Raw genomic sequence first — 23,331 nt, forward strand, 5'->3', positions numbered from 1 at the left:
CTACATAGTAAAGTTTGCCTGGCTGTTTCGCAGGTACAAGCAAAAAGGTTGTGTATGAGGCAAGAGGAGCTGTTTCTAGCATTTTTTGGCCCCAAGGTTGCAGTGGGCTTTGTCAGAATGCTCTGAGGGCAGGAGATCTGCTTACAGGTCCTGTGCTGGAAGGAGGTCATGGGGAGCAGCACACGCTTGTATGAACAGGGCCATCGTGATAAAGATGAGGCTGATGTGAGCTGTGGAGCATTGCTGTGCTTGCGCAAAAGTGTAGCTCTTCTGGGATAGGAGAAGGAGCCAGTGATAATCTCACTGTTTTCCATTCCTGATTTTGTTTTGTTTTTTAAAGCTCTCTCTTTGTTTTTTAAAACAGTCTGGAGAAAAATCTCATTGGAGCCTGTGGGGCCACAAAACTAGCAGAAGAACTTGCCAAGTGCCCAAAAATTCAATTCATAAGGTGAGTAGGTGTCACGGAGGCTGGGTGGGTATTGGCTCAGCCAGGGGACGTCGGGGTGACCAGTTCTGAGATGGACGTGACCCTGCTGGCCTGCTGCCCTGGGTTAGCCAGTGTGGAGTTAGGATACTGCACCAGACCCAAACACAAGCCAAGTAAGCTGAGGGTTTTCTAGACCAGCTCCACCTCCTCAGAAAGTCATGGGAAAAAGGGACTGAAAAGACTTACTGGCTTTAAATGAGACAAAAATGAAGGCCACTTGTGTAATGTCTCCCTGTCAGGAAATTTGTTGCATTTTCCCTTTAAATTTTCTTTTTCCCATTACATCTGGTTCCACTTCCCACATATTTTCCTGCCCCATCCCACCCTCTCTCCTGGGATCCATATCTTGCAGATACTTGGACACTCCTAGTTTTTCCCACTCTGTGTCATTGCTCTGCCAAACCCTGTATATCAAACTCCAGTAGAAACCTTCTCTTGCAAGAGAGACCTACCCATCCTTCACTCATTTGAAAAGTCACTATTCTAAGAGCATACCAAGTCCCAAAAGCCAACTGTCCAGTCCTACCTGAGCTGTCTCTTTGGCTCATAACAGGCTCTGACTTCACCAACAATGAGAGCAGCCTCAGAGCAACCACTGAGGAATATTTCTGGTCCCACCTGGAGCTCGGGGCTACTGTGTGCTTGCTGAGGTCGGCTGGGTGCAGGACAGCATACAGTCCCACTGACTCCTTGGGGCACTCCCATTTGCAAGCTAAAGGCACAATATGGGCAGCTTTGGGGTAAACTTCAAGAAATTAGGTAGATGAAGAAGGGTGGCTCATGTAATCCAGGTTGCTTATGTGGCTCAGCTCTTCTCTCCTTTCTGAGATCCCAGCAGCTTGAGGACTTTCAAAGCCTTAATCTCTCTCCCCAGCTAGATCACTCGGGCCAGCTGCTGGGTTGCTGCTCTGTCACTGAGATACGGCCATGCCTTTCTCCTGTCTCACCGTGGGGCCTGCTTTGAAAAAGCCCAAAGCTACCTCATCCAGTCAGCTGCTGTCTTCACCGAGCCATATTCTTGCCTCACCACACCATGTCCTACAATAATGTCTTTGCTCTCATTGTAGGCTGTGGAACAATCCGGTGCCTAAGGGCCTCGCTGAGAATTTGACAAGCCAGGACTCAAGACTGCGTTTCTCCTTCTACGAGTAAAGAAAAGCCCTTGAGTGGCTAGGAACTGCTCTCTGTCTTCCATTGCCCTCAAAAATTGCACTGAAAGGGATTCTGAAGAATCCAGAAAGCCAAGAGCCATACGAAAACAGTAAGCATGAGGTCTTCCTTCACTGCGCTTAAACAAGTGTGAACATTTACATGTGTTCTGTTTATTGTGAGCTTTTATGGTACAGAAGAGCAAAAAGTATTGTAAGGAATTGCTGCTGAGCAGGCAGGGTTCTCCGCATACCAACTTTTAAACTCTTTCCAAGAGGATGAGATGCATCTGCTCAGGCTTTCTGAAAACCAGTGGGATATTTCATTATTTTTAATCAAGATTAGAACACGTACAGGAAGTTGCAGTAAAAGCGTGAACATCTTCCAGGAGAGGATGTAAAATTTGACACTATTAGAAATGCACTCAAACAGGCCATTTGAAAATTGTGTACAACTGTGTGAAATACCTCTATGATTTTTAGGAAAAAAAATATAATGTATATAACTGTTTTATATATATATATATATATATATTTGTTTGCTTGATAGCAGGCTCTTTTTCCTACAGAATTGCCTCAGTTTCCTAGTGAAAACTTCAAGACTTTTGAAATTTCAAATCATTGTCCAGCAACGACCAGTAATTGTACTGTGATGATGTGGAAAGGCCAACATCATAGATTTCAGTGAGAAAACTTGAAGTACTGAGGTCATAAAATAATTTGTAACAAAACTGACTATTCAGTGTGAGGGGACATTTTCATATGTGCTTTTCTAGAACTGTGGGTTTTTGGACTGCTCAGTTGCACTGATCTTTTTGAGGTGAAGCAAGTGGCAAGTTACCTCAAAATGCAGCCGTTCTGATTACATAAGGGATCCTTCAAGCCTCTGCAATTCCCTGAACCCCAAAGCCTGCATATCTCTGGGCAGTGGATGTTGGGCGTGTGGGAACTGGAGGGAGAAGATCCCAAGCGCTGAGTTTGCTGTGCAGCAGATGAGACAGACCGTGACTGCCCCTTGCATGTGCGGAACAACAGCTCGTGTTGCGGGAGTGGGGCCATGCCATTCACGTTATTTATTAAGTTGTTGTTATATTGTATGTACTTTTTGTTACATGTTTGTGCTGGGAATATTTAATCCTTGTGGTGGGTTTATTTATGGCATTTTGTTTACAGCAGCATTTGCCTGGGGAGAGTGTGTTGGTCTAATTTGGGCAGGGTAGGTTTTTGGAATGAAGCAGAAATGCTGATCAGGCAGACCTTTGAGCAGAGGAGAGGGACAGCTGGTGCCTGTTATTTCTGGAGGAGCCACTGTCCTTATTTAGGGATAACATTAGGCTCTGTGAGATATTGACGTTGTTGCACAGAGGTAGGATGTGTTTTGCAGAGAAGACTGTACTCTGAAAAGGATTTAAAAACAACAACAAAGAAAAAAAAGGTGAAATTCCTTATTAGGCCATAATTCAAGTAGCTGAGATTTAAACGCTGGAATTTAAATATAAGCTTTACTAAACGTGGCTGTTATTCTGCATTTTCAGATCTAATTTGCAGCCGCAAATCTTTCTAGTGCCCATCAAAGGAACAGAGTGCAAGGCAGTGTGATCGCATACGAAAAGGTGCCTCAGTACTGTTAGCTCTTCACAGCTTTCCAGGAGGGAGTGCTTGTTAGTGGGACAGTCTCTTCCTCTGGTCTCCCAGGGCTTCTTTTGGAAATGCAAGAGGGTGGACAGAGCTTTCAATAGCAGTCCATTTTGATCCAGGCTGTGAGCTGAAAAGTCATTTTTTCCCCTGCATTTTCAACATCATTCTAGTAGGACTAAGTACGATCTGTCATAGATAATAGAGGCTGTGTTTTACTCTGTATGAAGGAGAAAAGTACTGGGATCATACTTCTTAATGTACTTTGTAATGGCCATTTTGACATCTTCAAAAGTGACCGCAGTAAGTCTTTTGGCTGTTATCACAGGTCCATGTACCATGGGGAAAAATAGAGACCACCACTGTCAAACAGATGTCTGCCTAGCTCCATTGTATCGTATTGCTTGTATTGATGAAAAGCACTCTTGTATTTTTATTTGTTCAGGTGCCATGGTAATTTATTTTTCCTCTTTCACTGGTTTGAAACATGCCATCCCGTATATTGTTTTCCCCCCCTTTTTCTGATGGGAATAAATGTGCTCTAACTGAATAAATAAGAATGCCACTTTGAGTGCTTGATCGTGAATTCCTTTTCGTTTTCTGTTTCCAGTCACTTATGGTTTCTGGGTCTTGGATGCTAACCCTAAATAGCTGCCTTGGGTAGAGCAACCATTCTAATACAGGTCTGTTGGGTTTGGATCACAATACCGGATTATTTTCCCTTGCAATGAAATGTACTGTTTAAAAATAAATGAAACCTGAGATTCCCCCCCGACACACACTACAGTTCCCCTGGCTCCTGATGTTAGCAAACATACATCAAATACCGGGAGGCTTGTAAGAACATCACAAGGCATGCTAAAACTATTCATGCAGCATTTCTGTTGACTTCAGACAATAAAGAGTGCCTCTGAAATCTAAGTGCACGCTTGCATTCCTCAGGTTCTTTTCAGAAATCAGGATTAGCTCCCAAACACACATCCTTCTGACCTGAGAGAGTGGTCATCATAACCAAAGCAAAGGAGAGAGTGGTCATCATAACTAAAGCAAAGGGACTTGCAGGACGTAATCAGATGGCATCTTTTCCAGAACACCAGGTGTCAGCAAAAACCCAAGAATGGAAAGCAGTTATCTACAGCCCAGCGATCTGGACTGGCTAAAATAGGGATCTATGCTATCTTTGAGCACCTGGGTTCTCCCCTGGAGTGCCCGGACTCAAAGGTCGCGTGTTCTCTGCTGCTAACTGGGTTTAATCACTGATTTAGGCCCTTAAATACTGTGTTGCTCTGACACTTAGTGGACATTTCATTAAAAAAATCGAGATTTGGATTGAGTTACATATGAAACAGAATGATGTAATCGGTCCCTAGTTTGTTTTTTATATCGAATGCCAGGTACTTTTAGGCTGGCCTCTCCTTGCCGTGCTTCCCATTCTCAGTGTGCTGATTTCCATATTTGCAGCTTGCAGTTGTGTCTGAAACATTTTCAAGGGGAACCTGGAGGCTTGGTCCAATTGTGAGGTTTTAAATTAACCTCAGGGTGTGCAGGAAGACATGGGAGGCCATCTGGGATTGTGTGAGATGGCTGAGTGCTAAAGCGATTGCTGACTAGATAATTATTGTGGTCCATTTTAGAGCTGTTACTGTTCGGTTTCAGATTTGCCATGGTCCAAAAATGGAAATTTGTCAGGATGCTCCACACACCCCTATAGTTTCTGGCTGCCTGCTGTCTCAGGAAGACAATGAATGGGCTAGTCAATACTGGTTTCATACGCAGAAGGGTTTTTGCCCCCTGAGACGAGATCTTTAGAAATAAATGCACTGCTGCAAATAAACACGCTGCTGGAGGGCAGTGAGGAGCCCAGGTTTTGTGCTACAGAATATATGAAGATGGGCTGAGCAAGCTTTTGCATGCAGCGGATGCAATTTCATAGAGCCTGAAAACTCAGTTGCTGTTTCCCCTCTGATAAAACCAGCTCTGAACCTGTTGTGACTTTGAGGCATGGTGTTGGGCAGGAGAGAAAACAACGGAAAAACTTATTTCAGAGAAAAATAGGCACATTGACATTAGTGAATACTGGCCTGACACAAACCTCACTTCTCGCACAGTTCAGACATGTACTGACTACACAAAAAGGTGGGTTTGCTCCCGAAAAATGGCGCTTGGGCTCAGCTTTTAGCCAGATGCTCCCCAAAAAGTCACGCTACCCATGCTGAGCCCGAGCATTAATAACTTGTGAGCCCGTTCTCTGGGGCCGCCTGTGCCACATGCCGGTGGCCCTGGCGCCTCCGCTGCTCCTGCCTGGGGGGCGGCTGAGCACCGGAGACGGGCCGCAGGGAGGCAGGGACATGACCAGGAGCGCAAAGCGACTCGGCGCCTTAAAGATCTGCTGGCTGCAACTGTTTTAGCTCCAGGAGAGGGGAAAGCAGGTAACTGGGGGTATAGGATTATTTATTTATTTCGCCCGTGAGCCTTTAAAAGCCCTAGCAAAGCCCACAGTAAATGGCCCTGCACAAACACAGGCGAGTCACGTAATTTGAAGCCTCCAAGGGCGGCTTTCCATCTTATTACCCTCTCTCCATATCAAAAAATATCTGTCTAAATATCCCTTAATTCTGATGACACGTAAGCCAAGCTTCAGGTCAGGATGCTAATGGTGCATTGGATATAAACACTGATGGTATCGGCCCAGAAGCTCCTTGGGCCGAGTGGGGTGAATTACAGGCGTAATTTGGGGCAGCAGGTCGCCGTCGCCTTCCCCGCGGAGGGAAAGGGTCCCTCCTCGGCCTGTGGGCACCCGAAAACCGGCGGCCCCCTGCCACGCGAGGCGCCCCGCAGCTGCTTGCTTCCCCGCGGGCGCTCCCTCACGCGAGGGCTGTCCGGGGCCATGGTGTACGTCAGCTCAAACGCGAACGAGGAGCTAAACCCGCGCTTCGCTACCCATCAGGGTCCGGGCAGCGCAAAATTGGCCTTTTTTCGATCGGAGAGCGAGGCGGCGCGTCTCCGAAAAGCTGCGGTTTCATCGCGGCTGGGGGGGGGGGTGACAAGGGAAGCAGCCTGCCAGCCCTTCCCCTGGTGTTTTTAAGGGGTTTCCTGAGATCACCTTGGCAAAAGGTTGTGAGGAAAACGGGCGGGAATACAGTACTGATACAAAAATGCAGCAAACTGGGGAATTTTCGAAAGGCTCCTTTTTCGCCTCGGAAAACGCTCCCGCCCTGAACCGGAGGCTCTTCGCCGCAAGGTGTGTGTTCAAGGGAAACGTCTGCTCACTTGGCAGGTAGCTTAGCTCCAAGGGGGGCTTTTTGGGGGGAGAGCGAGAGGAAACACCCCGGAACGCCAAACAGCCCTGACGCCGTTCCCCAAAGCAGCGGGCACGGGCTAGTTCCACGCGGTTTCTCTCTCCTCCGTTAATTCCCTCCATCCTCGCCCTAAAAAAACCTTTTTTTTTTTCATTTTGATGCAGACAAATCGCAATTTTCGCACCCCCCTCCCGCACCCCGCGCTTCGCAGCCCCCTCGCGGCCCTTCCCCGCGGCGGCCGCTCCCCACAGGAGCACCGGGGGGGGCGGGGCGGCCTCGTGCCGCGGGGGCGCCGCGGGGGCACCGGGGGGGCGGGGCGGGGCGGGGCCGAGCGCCGCGGGCGCGGGGGAGGGGCGGGGCGTCCCGCCGCCGCCGCCGCCGCCGCCGCTCCCCGCCCGGCCCCGGCCGCGCCCCCCGGGCGGCGCGGGAGGCCGCGGGCAGCGGCCATGGTGAGGCGCTGAGCCCGCGGGGAGCTGCTCGGCCCGGCCCCGGCCCCGGCTGCGGCCCGGCGGTGAGTACCGGCGGGACGGTGCCGCGACTCGCCGCCGCCGGCACGGGCCGAGGGGCGGGGGGCAGCGGGGCCGCGGCGGCTCCGAGAGCGCCGGCCTCGCCGTGCGGGGAGCGGCGGGGACGGGCGGCGGGGTCGTCCTGCGCTCTGCGCTCTGCGCCCGCCGGTCCCGCAGCCCTCGCCGGCGACCGCTGCGCGCTGCGGGCAGCCCCGCCGCTGCGAGGGTTCCCTTGTCTCTGCGTCCCCCCCATATCCCTGGCTGCAGTTCGTGCCTGTTGCTCTTTCTTTGGGGCTTTCCGCCCTGGATGTTCCCTTTCCCGTGTGCAGCAGGCGCTGGAGATGGTGCAGTTCCCCCTCTGCCTTCCCTCCCCTGGAATAAACCATCCCAGTCCCTACGCGCTCTCCTCCCCGTCCCTGGTTCCCTCCCTTTCGGGCGCGTTGCTGCTCTGGTGTAAAACTTCCCTTCCGTGTCGCCGCTCGCCCTGCGGGGCTGCGGAGAGGATAAGCAGACCTGTTGCCTGCAGGAGCTTCCGCTCCAACCGGAGCAGCCACGCTGGAAGAGCGATCCCCGGGACAGACACTGCCGTCCCATGGCTGCTCTCCGGGAGACTTCGGATGTTTGGTAGCTCTTTTTCCCGGTAGCGCGGCGCTTGGTCTCCTCCGGCTCCGGTGCGAGTGGCAGGGGGGAAGCGGTGAGCTGAAGGCTGGCGAGCGCCGAAGCGCTTCTCCGGGAGCTGTTGGCAGCTCTGCTGCTGCGGCGGCTCGTGGTCGCCTTTGTGCCACGCCGCGTTGGTCCGAAGCTCGAGGGGCGACGTAGAGGGTCTGCTCTTGCAGGGGCGCACGGCCTGCCCCCCTCTCTGGAGAAGGCTGCTGGGGCGGTAGGAAGAGCTCCGTCCCCAGCAAGACTCCTCGTTCTCTGAGATCCTGGCAAGCGGAGCAGCCTGAAGCGTTCGGAGGATGACAGGCGGGGAAGTGTTTTCCCATCAGATCCGCCACACGGAGGACCTGATACGATAAGTCTTCGTGTGAGGAAGCCTAACTTAGGCGAGCAGCCTGGTTAAAGGCAGCGGGGCCGTGTGCCGGAGCACTTTGTGGGCAAACATACCCTTCCTAGCTGTTCCCTGCAGGAGAGGTGGAACAGGAGGTGGGAGGGTGCAGGGTAGAGTAGAAGCTTTGGGGCAGCAGTGGCAGAAACGTCTCCAAAGGGCTGGATCCTACTCCTCCGAGAGCCTGAGCCGCCTGTCGGGGAAGGAATTGGGAAAATCCCCATGAATGTGAGCCCCGAATTTGAAGCCTCCTGGAGATGCACCTGAACCTTGTTGAAGAAGCTGGAATTGGAATCAGGCTGGTGCGAAGACAGCTCTGGAGTGCTCAGATCTGAATATTGCTCCTATTTCTCCTGCCTCGGTCTTCTCCTGCCAGACCAGGTATCTGCTTTTGCTGCTATTGAAAGATCTTTGGCTGCTAGCAGCCACTTGTGCATGTGGGTTCTTGTAGACACACACACACAGGCATCTTCCCGACCATTGGGAGCCAGGGGGGACTTACCAGTGGAGAGAAAAGATCAAGTCATGAATTTCTTAATAGCAGGGCCAGCGTTTGAGCTCTCTTGCCCATGTATGCCATCACTGTGCTTTTCAGGGGTCAGAAAATGTTTTATTACAGGCCAGAAGTGACATCAAATCGAGCCCTATCGGAGGGGGCAGGGAGCAGGGTGATGGGAGGAAGACTGGGAACAAAAGCTCAGGGCATGTGGAAAGGAGCTGGTTTGAAGCAATGAATAGGTGGAGAATGTTTTCCTGGTGTAACCTTGGGGAAATGATGCATTTGCTTTGGGTACAGCTATGCGATAGCCTGGGACACCAGATTTTTTGATGGTGGCTGGTTTTGTTTGCCTGCTGGAGCCTCTGTAGTTGCTTCTGGGGCATCCCAGCTGGAATAACGTGGAGGGGAAGCGTCAGGTGAGGCTTTCGGGTGCCCTCGAAGGTGCGACTAGCTGCAGTATCGGCAGCCCCTAGCACTTGCACTGGGTAGACGAGAAATCCTGGATCTGCTCTTCTGAGGGCTCGGGTACCCCTTACGCCCCCGGAGATGGCATTCGCTGGCAGACCACCTCCGTAGGCGTTGGCAGTGTGCGTCATGCTGTTCCCAGGACCAGGTCGGGGGGGGCATAGCCCCCGCGTCTCGGTTTGCGTCCATTTAGCAGGGGCTGCTAAATGCAGCTCTGGGAGCCTAGCTGGGCTACCTACAGGTGTTTGAGACCGTCGAGCTGTAACGCTTCTCCCTCTCCGCTGCCTTTCTGAGTTTGGCTGAATGATTTAAAGGGAAATAAAATCACACAGAGCTGCATCAGCACGTGTAAGCGCTGGGGAACATCCTTACTGTTGGGGTTTGACCCGTTGGACAGCGAGGGACCCAGTGCTGCTTGCCGGCAAGGTTGTACGGTTCATAAAACCGTTGCTGGCAGGGATTTACGGGAGCCTGGTGCTTCGCCATCCCAGGAGAGGGATGCAGACCCTGCGCACCATGGTTTCTGCTGAGGAAAAATCCTCTTAGGATTCGGCAGCTCCAGCTCAGCAGCGGAGTGAAGGTGCTCTTTGCCCTGCAGGGATGTATCTGCCGGGCTTCAGCTGTAGCGTTCCCCAGCAGTTCTCAGCAGCCTCATCTCCCGGCGACCCGGCTCTCGCCCCAAAATAGCGCGAGTGGGTAATGCTGGAGCGGCTGTTGGTAACCCCGCGATTCACCCGTCTGCTCGGTTGTATACTGGAATTGCATTGGCTTTGTTTGCCTGGTAGCGCTTTGGGGAGTCACGGTGGGGCTTGTTATTAGTCCGGGACTAATAACTTAGTCTCTTGCTCCTGTTAAACTCGGTGGAAAGAATTTCCCACTGACTTCAGTGGAAATCTCTGCCTGGAGTATTGGCCTCGGGGGAAAGCTGACCAGAATCGCTCGTGCGCCCGTAAATCAGAGCTTGTTCGCCCGGAGTTGTTGGAGTGCTGTGAATGTGATGCCGGGTTAATTGATGAAAGAGCAACGCTTGCAGTCTCCTGTCCTAGTTCAGCGTTGCCAGCGCTCATAAGGAGCTCATTATTTGGGAGTCTTGGATTTCATTCAAAAGCCGGCTGCGGGGAAGGAGAAGAAAAGGTAACTTTCTGGCACGGTGGAGCAGACAAGCGTTTGAATCTGTGTTCCTGGCAGGCTGCAAAACCACAAAACAGCATGAAAAAAAAGAATCGAGCACTTCCCCCCCCCCCCGAAACCCTACTGTTTGTCTTTTAAACCTGTGTAAAATGTTTCCTGAGTCATCATTTTTTACCGTTTTGGTTCAGTTTCCTGGCTGCTCACTTTGCTTTGGCCAGAGAGGTTGGTTGTTTTGATTGCAGGAGCAAGGAAAAAAAGTAATTCCCAAGAACTCTGGTGAGTGAGGAGCCCACATTTTATAGTCACAGAAATGGTGGTAGTGCGTCGGAAAAACAAACCGTAGTATTCAGCAGTAATGGCTGCATTTTTTATTTGCCTGCTCTTTTTTTCTGAGGCTTTGGGTTTGGGAACTGTCAGGTTTTCTGTCTCTTTCCCGCAGCCAGCAGGAAAAAGCTCACGTCTAAAACGGTCACCATCCCTCCTGGTTCTGGATTTTCCATGATCTTGTGATTCCAGAAGCTGAGGATTTACAAAGAAACATCAGACCTCATGAGGCTTATTTTAAAATTCACAGGAGCTGGGAACACAAGTTTTGCTGTTAAACAGCTAGTCCAGGACTGTGCAACCACTTAAATCAAGTTTTACATTCCCTCTAGCAGTCTCTAAAGCCGTTGGAAAGGAGTTAAGAATTTATCAGCCTTAATTCTCATTATAAACCACTGCATTCAGGGTTTTGTATCTCTGTCATAGAAATCCATATCAGGATGAGCTTAGTGCGTCAAGTGCCAGCCTGGCAGTATCTCTCTGCTGCAAAGCCAGAAGATTAAAAAAATATATGTTTAGGAAAAGATTAGGTCTTACTGATGAGAGTAAAGCTGCACTGGTTCTTAGTGGGAGCTTTACCTGTGTGCGGTGTGAAGGGGAGCTCCAGCCCTTAGGGACGCTAAGGTGCAGCTTCCAGAATAAAGACTTAAGGCCGGGTGTTTTTGTTTAGCCTCGCTCCCCAGTGAAACCAGGCAGATGCAATGGCGCTGGGTATTTGCATCCCTCTTGTTCTGACCAGGTTCTGCCCGGTTTGATGCAGGATGGGGCCTAAAAGATGCTGAGTTTCTGTAAGTTGGCGTAAGTTGGTGGATGGACAGGTGAGAGGTGACGGAAGTCCCTCCGTGGAGGGAAAGACTAAAAATCTGTTCTATCAGACGTCAGCAAATTCACATGGGAGAGGGCTGTTGCAAACGAAATGCTGTATTTTCCTGTATTTTCCTGTACGCTGAGCTACCTCTGCTGCGCACAGAGGGTTTTCTTTCCCCAGTGTCGCTGTGGCTTGGTATCTGCACACCATCACGAATAAGCACTGCACAAAACTACCTATTAATTTTTCTTTATGTTATTAGGGGAAGGGCTTTGAAGTTCTGACTGTTAAGCAAACAGCCGATCCTTGCCCCAATTGATTTATGATACAGCTATCGGGAAGAGATGGCAGCTGGATATGGACAGGGAAGCGCAGGGAGAAGAGGACTGCGTTGGTCGTGATGAAACATGCTGGCCAAAATGTGTCACCCCATGGAGTCAGCTGGGGACATGCTGGGTGGCGCAGATGGTCGCTTGCTCCGGTCTTTCTGTTGCTGGTTTTGCCCACGGAGCTGGAGTGCGAAGATCTTGTTGCTCCGTCTGTAGATAAGTGAGAACAAGGCAAACCTGTTGAATCCCCTGGGGCCAGCCGGCAGCTCTAGCTCACCGCAGAAGCAGGAGAAGTACCCGGCAAACACTGGTTGGCCACGGACACCAACCCTGTGCTTTTTTGTGGTGGTGCCTTGAATTTTGTGGGGGAAATATTCATACATTCATTTCCAGTGGAAAAGGTGCTCTACTTAGTTTGGTAGCATTGCTCTTGTCCGGAGGAATACGTGCTCCCCGTCATCCGGACCGCTTACAGCCGCGTGGGTTAGATGGGACATTTGGGTTGTCCCCAAAGCCTTCTGTGTTGTCCCCTCTTCCAAAGAGGCTGCTGGTCCTGGCCTTGGGGTTGGGCTACTGCCGTATGAGGGGATCGGGATGGGGTAAGATCGTGGCTGCTGCTTTTGCGAAGGGATGCGATTCAGGGTGGTGGCAGCTGCGTGGAAGGACGGACACCCATCCTGCTCTTCCCCAGTAGCAGATAAATATTGTCTCCTTGCTTGGCAGGAGCAGCACAGTGTGCCAGGGAGGACGTCTCTGGTTGCTGGGTCTGTCCTTGCTGCTTGAATTGCTGTTCCTTGTCTTCTCTGGGGACCTGGGATGGAGGGACCTGCAGGCTGATCCACCCTGGGGGGCTGCCGGCTGGGTCTTCCCAAATGGCCTAGTTGTAATTTTGGCATGGAGCTGCGTTAGAAAACGCTTAAAACCATTTCTCATTACCTAAGTGATGATTACCTTTCTCTGGCTGACGATATATGGTGAGCTGCTTTTGGCTGGAAAGAGGAATTCAGTTAAAATTCAGAAAGCCAGCATTTATGATTTTAATAAGTTAAATAAGCCTGCGTTAAGCATATTGGGCAGAGAAGGAGAAAAATGGTTTTGCCCTCAAACATTTTACACCTAATTCAGGCTGGCCCGGGGAGAGCAGCATTGCATTACTGCTAATGGACTGGACTGATTGTAGGTGGCTGGGAGGATGACTACCTCTTGCTTCGCTTGTCCGAGAGCCGAGGGAATTAGGCCTTTTGCCCCTCGCTCCTGCTTGACTTCGAGAGAAATAAAACCAAATGAGAGACTGGAATGAAAGAGAGGTTTTCTCTGCACCTTCCTAGGGAGCCTCAGCAGAGTGAAAGCCCTAGATGTGTTTTTTTTTTTTTTTCTTTTTTAGCAAACTCGGCTGCCAGATGTGCTGCTGGTGGCTTGACTTTTGCTACAGCTCAGCTTCCACATGCTGCTGTGCTACTCTTTTAAATTTCGTGGGGGTCTAGGTTTAATTAAGTCAGCCTTCTTTCCCCAAACTTGAAAATAACGTTTGTTTTTACTGGTATATGAAGCAGATATATTCCCCCCATCTTGAGAGTAAGCCCAGCTATTTTATGGCTGCTGTAGTAACGTGATGGGAAAGTCTTAATGCAATGGCTAGAAGCTAAAATTTAAAACAGGAGCTATACGTAGTCCTGAGTTTACCGGTGCATGTGTCTGAGATGAATCTCTCTGCCACGAGGAAGTGAAATTTCGATGTTTTGCATGTGCCTCTCTTTAGACAGAGCTTCCTGCAGGTGCTGCACGTACTGGGAGCTGCCTGTCACCCAGCGAGGAGCTGGCGTTGCAGGATCCCGTCTCACGCTCGCCCGGGGGGAACGTGTAAGATCATTTTCGGCTTACAGGTAGTGAAGGGAAGGGGCCGCCCGAGCAGTAAGTGATGTATCGACACAGCTGGTAGGAAGCCGGCACGCAAGCCTTTTCCTTGGGTCTGCTTTGCAGGGACGATGCGTGTAAAGGAATTGATGTGATCTCCAGCATTCAGAGTGACATTGCGATGTTTTCTGCCCTACATCACAGATTTCCCTAAATTGGGCCCTGGAGGAAGCCTGCATTCAAGCGAAAATGTGCAGTCTTCTTAGCCTGTCTAACCCAAATGTGCGCTTGGCAGTGAAAACTTGAATCGGGTCAGCTCCGCACGGCTCAGCCGTCACCGCGTGTCTTTAAAGGAGGACACCCTTGTGCTCTGCTCTTGCCCTCTCTCGCTCGTCCTTTCTCTGTTTCGGAGCAGCGAGCCCGGTGCTGCTACCACTCGGGAAACCGCAACGCTGCTTTGCGGGTGACTGGTTAACAGGGCATGGGGCAAATGATGGGCATGAGAGACCCCATCAGCGCCGGGTGCTCAGCCTGGTTACCCAGCTGTGTCCGGGTTGTCACCTGCACAGTCGCTCAGCTGGTGGAGTAATCCAGTACTGCTCCTCAGAATCGGCCTCTTTTTTTTCCTCAGGTTTAGAGGAAATCGTTTTTTTCTCTTTTTTCCGTTCCTGGTTTTCTAAGCACTCTTCTAAAATGTGCTTAGTCTCTGCAGCAACTTGAGACCTTTTTTTTTTTTTCTTTTTTTTTTTTTTTAATCTTTCCACCTCCCTCTGTACATGGCCGCGGGCTGCGGAAGAGCTAGTTTTGCTTTCGTTTGCTGAGTTGCGGCCTGTTGCTTTCCGCCAAGTGGGAATTACGGGAGCATCTTGGCCGCTGGGAGCCCGGTGGCCATGCCTGGCTGGTGACCTGTCCTCTCCGTAGCGCTCAGCTCTTATGCTCTTCAGGACTGGTGACTTCTTTCTGGTAAGCGATTTGCCGTGCTCAGCCTCAGTGAACTGGGTAATGATGTTTTAAGGCTTCATGCAGCGCGTGTTGGAGAGCAAACGTGGTTGCTCTTCATTACTGAAGTACCAGGGCAGCCTCTCTGCTTGAGGGCGCTGTGTCGGTGCCAGCCAGCTGGCATCGAAGGCTGTCTCGACTCCAGAAAACATTTAAAGATGCTTTGGTCTACCTGCGCACCCCTGGCTCCCTTAAAACTCCAATTTCTGTGCTCGAACACCGAGTCTCTGAGGATGGGAGACCCTCTGCGAGGATGCGGGTCCTGCGCTCTGTGTCCTGCCGCGTGGGCGAAGGAGGCAAGCAGGACTAACGGTACAAGGAAAGCTGCATTTCTGTGTAAACGCATCTCAGGTTTCCTCCAGACCGAGTGCTGGGAGCAGCTGGGAAATCCACTGCTGGCAGTGCCCTTTGGGTTGAAATTGGTCCTTCATCCTGAGGCACTTACTTCGCTGGCACCCCTCTCCCGGAGTCCAGCAGCCACATCGCCATGTACAGCGATCGCAAGAGGCAGGTGGAGATGTTGGATTTGTGTTTTGATGGATGTTTGCAGAGGCTGCCTGACTCTTAACTGGGCAGGGGAAGGTGCTTTTGAGTTGCTTTTTAGATTTTTTTGTTTTGTTTTGTTTTTAAACAACAAGACAAGCAATGGATGGTGCTGCTTAGGCCTCTGCTTTACTGGTAGTATGGGGAGGCAGAAGCTGAGCTTGCCAGTGCTCATGGGTCCTGGCGAGGGGAACATTGCTCCTATCTGCCCAAATCGTTGCCTTTCTTCAGAGCATCTTTCCTACCTCCAGTTGTTGATAGCCCTCTGTATGGTCTAAAATCCCAACAGGGAGAGGACGCGGTCTGCTAGGGCAGTCATGCCTGCTTCAGTGTGGTGTTGCCCAAGCAGCAAAGCCCCACGTGTGGTTAGCGTGTACCAGGGCTCCCAGCTGGGGCGTGCAGTGGCAGAGATGTCCTGCTGCCCAGCAGGAGAGCTGGCGTGGAGCAGATGCCACTGCGAGTGGGTGCTTGTCTCCTGACAGGTTCAATCATGTCACTGCCCTGGGCTTCAGGTGTCTCCTACCTGGGCCAGCCCAGGCAGCTCACAGGCCTTCGGTTCGACCCTCCGGGGGAAGGTAGGGGAGATGGGAAACAGGCAGAGAAATGAGGTGCTTTGCCCAAGGTGATGTGGGAAGTCTGCAGAAAACAGCAAACGGGGATGGTCACATCCTCACGTGCTGTGGCCGTTGCGGATGAATGTGTGTCCAAGGTTGCGGTTGCTGCCCCAACGGTAGCAGTGGTGGTTTGCCTCTGCGGAAGTGGGATGGAGCGGGTAGAGCTTTCCCCTCCCAAACCTGGTGCTCCTGAGTTCAGCTCCTGCTTGGCCAGCAAATGGTGACATCTCTCCATCTCCTCCCATCTGGCTCCTTGCTGTCTGCAGGGATCCCTGCTGGGATTTCCCACTCATTAGGATGCGGTTTGGCTCCCTCAGTCAGGTTCCCTGTGTGATGAGAAAACGACTTGGCTGTCCTGGGGGAGCAAAGGGAACGGAGTGGAGTTAATTTATCAGTGCTTGCAAAGCACTTGGAGCCTGCAAGGCCTCTTGTAAGTGCTAAGTATCGCTGCTAAGCAGCACTTCCAGGTATCAGAGGAGCTCAGCCAGCGCGACCAACAGTAAATAATAGTGTTTCCTAATCCCCTTTCCCTCCAGGGTCTTGTGTGCTCCACCTGTTTTTACACTACTATTACAGTGTAATATATTGCGCTGTTATTGTACTTGTTAGCGCCCCGACTCCGCAGGGCACTGGGGAAGCCGGCTGCCTTGGTATGAGTTGGATGGGATCCCTGCAGACCTCACTGAATGCCCTGGGAGAAAGGCAAGCGGAAGGGGGACGTTCCCGTTCTGTGGCTGTGGGAAAGACGAGCGGGCGGTGAGGAAGCAGGGTAGCAGTCTCCAGGTGCGTGGAAGGCTGTTGCCAACAAGGAGGGAATAGATGAGCTTCCCCATCCGTGGTGGATAGGGCAAAGAGAGGCTGGAGCTGCAGCAAGGGAGGGTTTCTAGTGGGAAGGGTGGCAAAATGCAGGAATAGGCTGTGAGGAGGGCGCAGGGTCTGTCGAGGACCGTTTTGTTGTAGCTGGTCCTTCCTTGCGCCTGGCTCTTGGGGTGCTTCAAGGAAGATCGGAACTGGAGCTGGCATGTGGGAGATGCTCAGCTTGGCATGTTTCCTCACCAGTTTCCACCTGGCACGTGCCCATGCATCCTCGGCAGCTCCAGGGCAGCCTTGGCAGGATGCTCAGAGCTGTCCCAACCCCGGAGCTGCCCTGGGAGTCTGCCACAAGTCGACGAATCTGGGTGACGCAACCCTGAGTGCGCCGCTGGCCCCCGCCTCGGGCTCAGCAGCATGCTGTAGCACCTCTCGGCTCGATGCCCAACCAGGGAGTCCTTTGCGCTCTGTAAGCCGACGGGAGGAGAGAAACCCGACAGCAAAATGGAAGGAGATAAGACATGTCTGCACAGCAGTGATTCATGCTCCTCTGCCGGGAGTTGCAGCACCAGAGTAAGTGAAATTGTGGTAACCTCCCTGCAGCTGCGTCCTCGGCGCCCCGGGGACCTCGGCGTCTGTCCTGAGCAGGTTGGGAGCCACCCTCCTCTGCCCCAGAGCTCTGCCCTGTCCCCCCCACAGAGCTGGTTGCCCACAGGCATTCTCAGGCAGTCTGGGGAGCAGCACCCATGGTGCGACAGGCCGAGTCATGGCTCCGTTCCTCACACAACGTAGCCTGAAAGGGTGGCGACCTGGCTGAGCCCCTGTGAGCCAGCTGGCTGCCCGGGGTGGTTTTGGGAAGATCCCCTCTTCACCTGAGCAGCAAGCAGAGCTGGCCTTACCGAGGGACTCCACCGAGACAGCGACCTCTCTGAGCTCGGGAAGGGGCTTGAAGTCTGGTTGACCAGCAGCGCAGGGTGGATCGAAGCCAAATCACGTGCTTCTTTTAATGACCTGTGTTTTCCTGTGATAGGAAAGCAGTCTCTCACTGAATGTCCTGGGCTTCTCCTTGCAGTCCCCCACTGGAAGATCTGGAGGAGGTTTTATGGCTGCAGTGGGTTTCATGTCGCCTGTCACTCATCCAGGGCAGGGAAGCAGAAATCTTTGCCCCTGTAGCAGGCACTTGTTTGTGGGGCTGGAAAGGCTGGGTGAGGCCGGGGAAGCAGGTGGTGGAAGGCTTGATGGGACTCTCAAATCTGCGAGTTGGAGATGCACATCCCAAGGCTGCAAAGGGAATGATAAAAGTCACTGTGGGTACATCCCAGAGAGCCTGTGAGTTGCTCGAGTGACTCAGTCTCAGCAAAATACCGCTCGGGGGTTACAGGACTGCTTTTGCTTGCTGAGCATTTCAGGAGGTTGTTGCTACAGGGCTTAAGCAAAGCCTTTAAAGTTTGAGCTGGCATGAAGTGAAAGCACAATAACGGCAATGGCTTGGTTTCGTTCTGGCTAGTGACTCCTTAGAAAGGGTAACCCTCCTGCTGAGTGGGAAGCGCGTCTTCAGGTCTTGTCCTAAAGTTATAACCCAAGCTTCTGGTTATCAAAGCTTGGATGTTGATTAGTGGGTCATTCCCCGTTATCTCTCCTGTTGCTGTCTGGAGGTGGATCTCCTGCTGGGTTAAACTGTCCCTTTGTGGTCTGCTGGTGATCTTAGTATCCCTGTACATCCTGTGGGAATGACAGTCCTGCCCCTTGGAAAGCCATGCCATTGTCTTGCCGGCCCTTAAATGAGTATGAGACAATAGGGGTGGTCCATGTTTCTTTCTGTGCAGTCCATATTTCCACGCACGTAACTTCTCCTGCAGGCAGAACTGGATGTTCCCAGCTCTAACTCTTGAAATTAGGAAGTGCTGGAATTAATGCTGGCTCTGGGTGCAACCTTGGTTAATCCTGAGTGCTTTGTCCAAGTGTTGGATACTGGGCAATGAATTAATCTGGCCTAACTCCAGCCACCTAAGGGTTAGGCTAGTTGCCCTCGGTTCCTGGAAGCTCATGAAAAGGACAATACCGCCTGTTTACCTGAGACCCCCTAGCAAAGTACAAGGTACCCTCTTAAGATGCCAGTCTCTCTCCATTGACTGTAGAGGAAGCTTGGCCTTTTTGCCTCCTTTTTTAGGTGAATTCTGCATTGTGCTTTTGTTCCCATTCATTGCTTTCCTGTCAAGTTCTGCTGCAAGTCTTATATCCTTCACTTCTCTCTTCTCCTTCACCAGCCCAACCCAGTCCATCCTGGGTGTTACAACACAGCAGAGTCCGAGGACAAAACAGCATTTTATCACATTGTTGAAAGCCTTCCACTTTTTAACACACTGTTGAAGTATGACACCAGCACCATGTAAGATGTAAAACTGGATACAGTAAAGTTGGCACACTTCATGAGTGTAAGAAAGTCTGTAGCTTGAATTAGTTTGTAAGCGCCCTACATTTTGGAAGAGTTATCTCTGAGTCATAAGGGTTTCTATCTTGGCCATGAAAGCTGTTGACAAACCTCTCATGAGTGGCTGTGTTTGTCATCGCATAATTTATTCCCCATCTGAGCTTCCATGGAAGAGCAAAGCCGGCGTTACTGCCTGGCCCTCTTCTTTGCACTGCTCGCATGGCAGAAGGGGCCCTGATCGATTGATATTTAAAGAGATGGGAACTTAATGAAAATGTAGCTTTGGGCTGATTTAAAACAGTCCTTGTAAGTTTGTGTGGGGTCCCTGTGAACGCTTTGGCTTAAACAAAAGGTTTTGTGTGCAAATAGAGCCGAGACTTTCCTCTGGTCCCCAGAGTTTCCGTTTTCCATTTTGGAGTGGCATTTTGTGATTACTTTGACTTTGAGCTGCAAGGCTTGTTTAGAGTTAAACCCCATCTCCCTCTAATTCTCTGTCCTGGCCAGGGAAGGGAAGCACGTGTCCTCCTCTTGGCCAGGCTGTCACCGAGGACGTTCTGTGATTTGTGTTTCAGTCAACCCTGCAGGGCCTGGCTCATTATGAGTCCACCAGATATAGCAAGGTGGACTTGATGGTTGTCTTCATCTCTGACGGCCTGGATGATCAAACTGTTTCCTCCACTTGACCACCTCATCCAGGTGTCTACACCACCCTGCTGCCTTGCTCTCAGTCTATGGCCTACTCTGGATTTGGCTCCTGGGAAATTACAAGCCTTGCAGCTCTTTTTTTTTTTTTTTTTTTGCTCTGTTTTCTTGCATGCATGAGCCTGCTCAGCTGTTGCCTCTTCAGATTATTTAATTTGTCAGCGCTGCCTCTTGTTTCCCACACTCTGAAGCGTGTGCATGTGCCTGTGTGAGTACACATTACCATCTCCGAGCCTCCTCTTAGCTCCAGTGTGTTCACTCGGGTCCTGGTGAGCGGCCTGCGTCCAGCCTCACGCCCTCCATCGGGACGTGAGGGCTGGCCCAGCTGCTCTGCTGAAATGCAAATCACCGGCCGTGATTTGGGAAGGTCTTCCCGTGGTTGTGCAATGCGTGGGAGCTGCTCTTTGACGCACACCTGAGCATCAGGGGCACAGGGCAGGCATAATGCTCATTGCCAAGTGATACTCTCCAGGATGCATATGCGAGAGGATGGGAACAGGTGATGGGACAGGATCAGGCCACCAGGGACTGCCTCGCTCTCTTGGCTCATCCTGATCTTGCTAAGAAGTATGGCTTTGCCCTCCCAGGAACCCGGGAGTGGTGGCTTGTGCTGCCAGCTCGAGGAGAGCTGGGGGTCACGTGCTGAGCTGTGGATCTGGGTAGCAGCCACCATGCTCATTTGGCTTCCATAGCCTGCTTTCAGAAAGAGCTTTGGGGTCGCTGGGTTAAATGCTGGGTTAAACCTTGCATTACTCAACTACCCCCTTAGACCCTGCTTTCATTTCTGAATCCAGTCCTGCCTGTGGCTGGCACAGCCCAAGCTTCATTGCATATGCTGTACCTGCCAAGGCCAACCATTCAAATGCAAAGTGTTTTAGAGCTACCACAAAAAAGGCATTTGAACCATTTCCCAAACCATTAAAGACGCCTTCCCCTCCCTCCCCCGTGATAAATTCATGCAGATATCACCAAATGGCGTTTTACTGTATGAAAGCAAAGCTCTCATTGAGAATGGTGAATGATGGAAGAAAGAAAACATCTTTCCCCGAAAGTGCCTGAAATAAGGAGTGCTGTAAAGATGGGCTTGTATTCAGTGTGCTTGTCTGGGACTCTGGCTCATTTTCCATTTCTGCCACCGTTTCTTCTTAGAGCCTTGGGCTTTTACCCCATCTCTGTTGCCCTTGCGAGCTGCAGGACGATGGGGATACTTGTTTGCCTCTCCCAGGGTGCTGGGAGGTTGTAGTCCTGAACATCTCTGACGCAGCTGGATAGGGCAGAAATAGGTGTAACTAAGAAAGGAAATAAATGCCTTGAGGCATTTCCAAATAAGCATCCTCACTGCTGTTTGTCTAACATACAGATACCTGCAGCTTTTCCTAATGTTATTCAAAGCACGGGCATGGGTTGAGCTTAAAGATCTGGCTTACTTTGCCACAGTATTTCCCGCGGTCTGATCTCACTTCTTTAGCAGACATTGAGTCGTATAGCTCATGCCAAAAGTGTCACTGAATGAAAGAGGAATGCTCCTAGAGTAAAGGGGTCAGAACTGGGCTCCCTCTTTTTAGCCTATATTTGCTACGAACATGATGAAATATGGACAGAGCTTTCTGGACAGGCTTAAATTAACCCACTTTGGGGGCCAGATCTGATGCTGCTGGAAGCCTGCTGCAGCCCCTGGAGCTATGTCAGCGGGTGACTGTGCTTTGTGACTTCCAGGCACTTAAACCACTGGCGATTTATGGCATGGAGGACTTATGACCACCTGGACATGACTCTGCCGATCATCTTCCACCTGGGAGGAGGTTATTTGCTTGCTGCCCTGGTATCTGTGCAGCCTCTGGCTTTTTGGCCAGGTGTTTTTGGCCAGCTTCTTCAGCAGACAGTGTGTGGGGGATTTGGGCTATGTGCCAACCATTTGCAGTTGAGTCCTAAGCGAGGGCACACCTGTTGTTGAAGAGTTGAGTTTGTGCTGCAGCTTTCCCTGGATGGGATTGCTGGCTAAAATCTGCCTGAAAAGGCTGCTCAGAAGTTACCAGAGGGATCAGTTTTGGAGAAGAAGGGTTGGAAATGGTTAAACTGTGACTGCCTAAGCATCATTTCTTTAGGAAGCTGCTCCACTAGGGTTGAGGCCAGGTGGGAGTTTTCGATGTGGTCAACGCTCCATGTCAAGTATCTTCATACGATGAGAGACCACCACTGCAGTAGGCAAGGGGAGGCAAAGGTTGGGAGGGGAAATGAAGGGTCAGGTGCCTCCAACGACTTGCCCAAGGTCACACCACGGTCCGGCAGCAAGCCGGAGTTGGCCCTGAGATTGCCCGGGCCACCAGTCAGCAGTCATTGTTGCTGCTTGCTCACGATGGGATCTCGCAGCACCAATGCAATGAAACCTCACATCAGTGATTACCTGTTGGAAACTGTCTAACGCTGCTTCATCAGGAAGGGTTCATCTGGGAAACTGCATATTCATTTTGTCTTGAGGCCCTTGAGACCGCTGATGCTTCCCTGAGAGGCTGGACTTTGTGTTTCCAGTGGTGCCAGTCTGGGGCAGGGTGTGTGAATCTTTCCCGCGGTCGGGTCTGTGCCCTTTCATGTGGATCCACAGCAGCTGTTGGCAAGCAAAGAGCCAGGCATGTGCTCCGAGTCTAGCGTGCCCAAATATGCTGCATTTGAGGGTAAGTGCTCAGCAGTGAGCTGTGGGGTGACACTGTGGAAGGGGCAAGCAGCCCCTGGCACAAGGAAAGGGGTACGGTCTGCAATGGATAGGATGCAGGGTGAGTAGAGGGCTGGAAAGGAAGGGAAAAGCATAGGGATGTATTTTCAGGGGCCCCAAAATGTCTCAGTACAGTTGTTCTGCCTCTGGGCTCCTTCCGTTGGCAAGTGCTGTGGGACTTGCTCGCACATAGTGTTTTGTGCCGGATGGGTGTAAGGGGAGTGTTGGCCAAATCCAGCATGTACGTCCCCTCTATGCCAGGTCTACCCTGAACCTGCTGGGATTTGGGAGACCCGAGTTCAATCCCAGCCCTGCCACCCGTATGGGGATACCTGGGGCAGTTGTTCAGCTTCCCCTTAAAAGGGGAGAATTGCTCTTTCCTACTTCACAGGAGAGAAATGCATTAAAGATCTTCTGATCGTAGAGGGTGCCAAAGGTAAATCATTGCAGTGAGCTTCCTGGAGCAGTGTTTTATGGAGGAGAAACACCTGTTACATTTGCTGCCGGGGCTGAGCAACGGGGGTCCTGAATGCCCCCTTCCCGGTTCGGGCTTGCGTTCTGCAAACCTCAAGTTCAGGTTCATACCCACACCAGCCCCAGGAGGCCAGGAGCCCTCCCAGCCCTCCTGGTGTTTTGGAGGACAGGCTGCGGATCCACGCCGTGTTTCCGTATGAAAACATCTCCTTTCTGCTTCCTCCAGCCTCCTTGCCCGCAGTAGAGGTTTTTGCAGGAGGAGGCTTGCTCTTGACGGGACCGGCAGGGCTGCGCGGCTCGGGGCTGTGTGCATGACTAATTGCACGTGCATTCAAAAGGTAGCGAGGCTGTTATTAAAACCAGGTGCAGGCTGGTGAATGCACCGTGTTGCCTAGGCGAGACTGAACGGCAAACAGTTTTGCTTTGCAAAAATAATTCAGGAGATGACTGTGTTTGTTTACAGGAGGGAGCGAAGCGGTTGAGGCAGGTTTCGAAGGCGGGGGAGCCGTGCCGGG

General features: G+C 51.6%; 2 protein-coding genes across 5 annotated transcripts in view; both read left to right on the plus strand.

Moving 5' to 3' along the window:
• Window positions 1–3,849, plus strand: part of NLRC5 (NLR family CARD domain containing 5) — a 56,884-nt gene extending 53,035 nt beyond the window's left edge. For all 3 annotated transcript variants that reach the window (XM_067302758.1, XM_067302757.1, XM_067302759.1), the window contains 2 exons: window positions 365–448; window positions 1,555–3,849. In XM_067302758.1, coding sequence (XP_067158859.1) covers window positions 365–448; window positions 1,555–1,639 — 169 coding nt within the window. In that variant the 3' untranslated portion in view covers window positions 1,640–3,849. The remainder of the gene's footprint in view (window positions 1–364; window positions 449–1,554) is intronic.
• A 3,134-nt stretch (window positions 3,850–6,983) lies between these two features.
• The window catches only part of CPNE2 (copine 2), a 92,132-nt gene continuing 75,784 nt past the window's right edge, over window positions 6,984–23,331 (plus strand). For both annotated transcript variants that reach the window (XM_067302761.1, XM_067302762.1), the window contains exon 1: window positions 6,984–7,080. The gene's annotated coding sequence lies outside the window, so the exon portion shown is untranslated. The remainder of the gene's footprint in view (window positions 7,081–23,331) is intronic.

The sequence above is a fragment of the Apteryx mantelli genome, chromosome 10 (assembly GCF_036417845.1).
Source record: "Apteryx mantelli isolate bAptMan1 chromosome 10, bAptMan1.hap1, whole genome shotgun sequence".
Lineage (NCBI taxonomy): Eukaryota > Metazoa > Chordata > Aves > Apterygiformes > Apterygidae > Apteryx > Apteryx mantelli.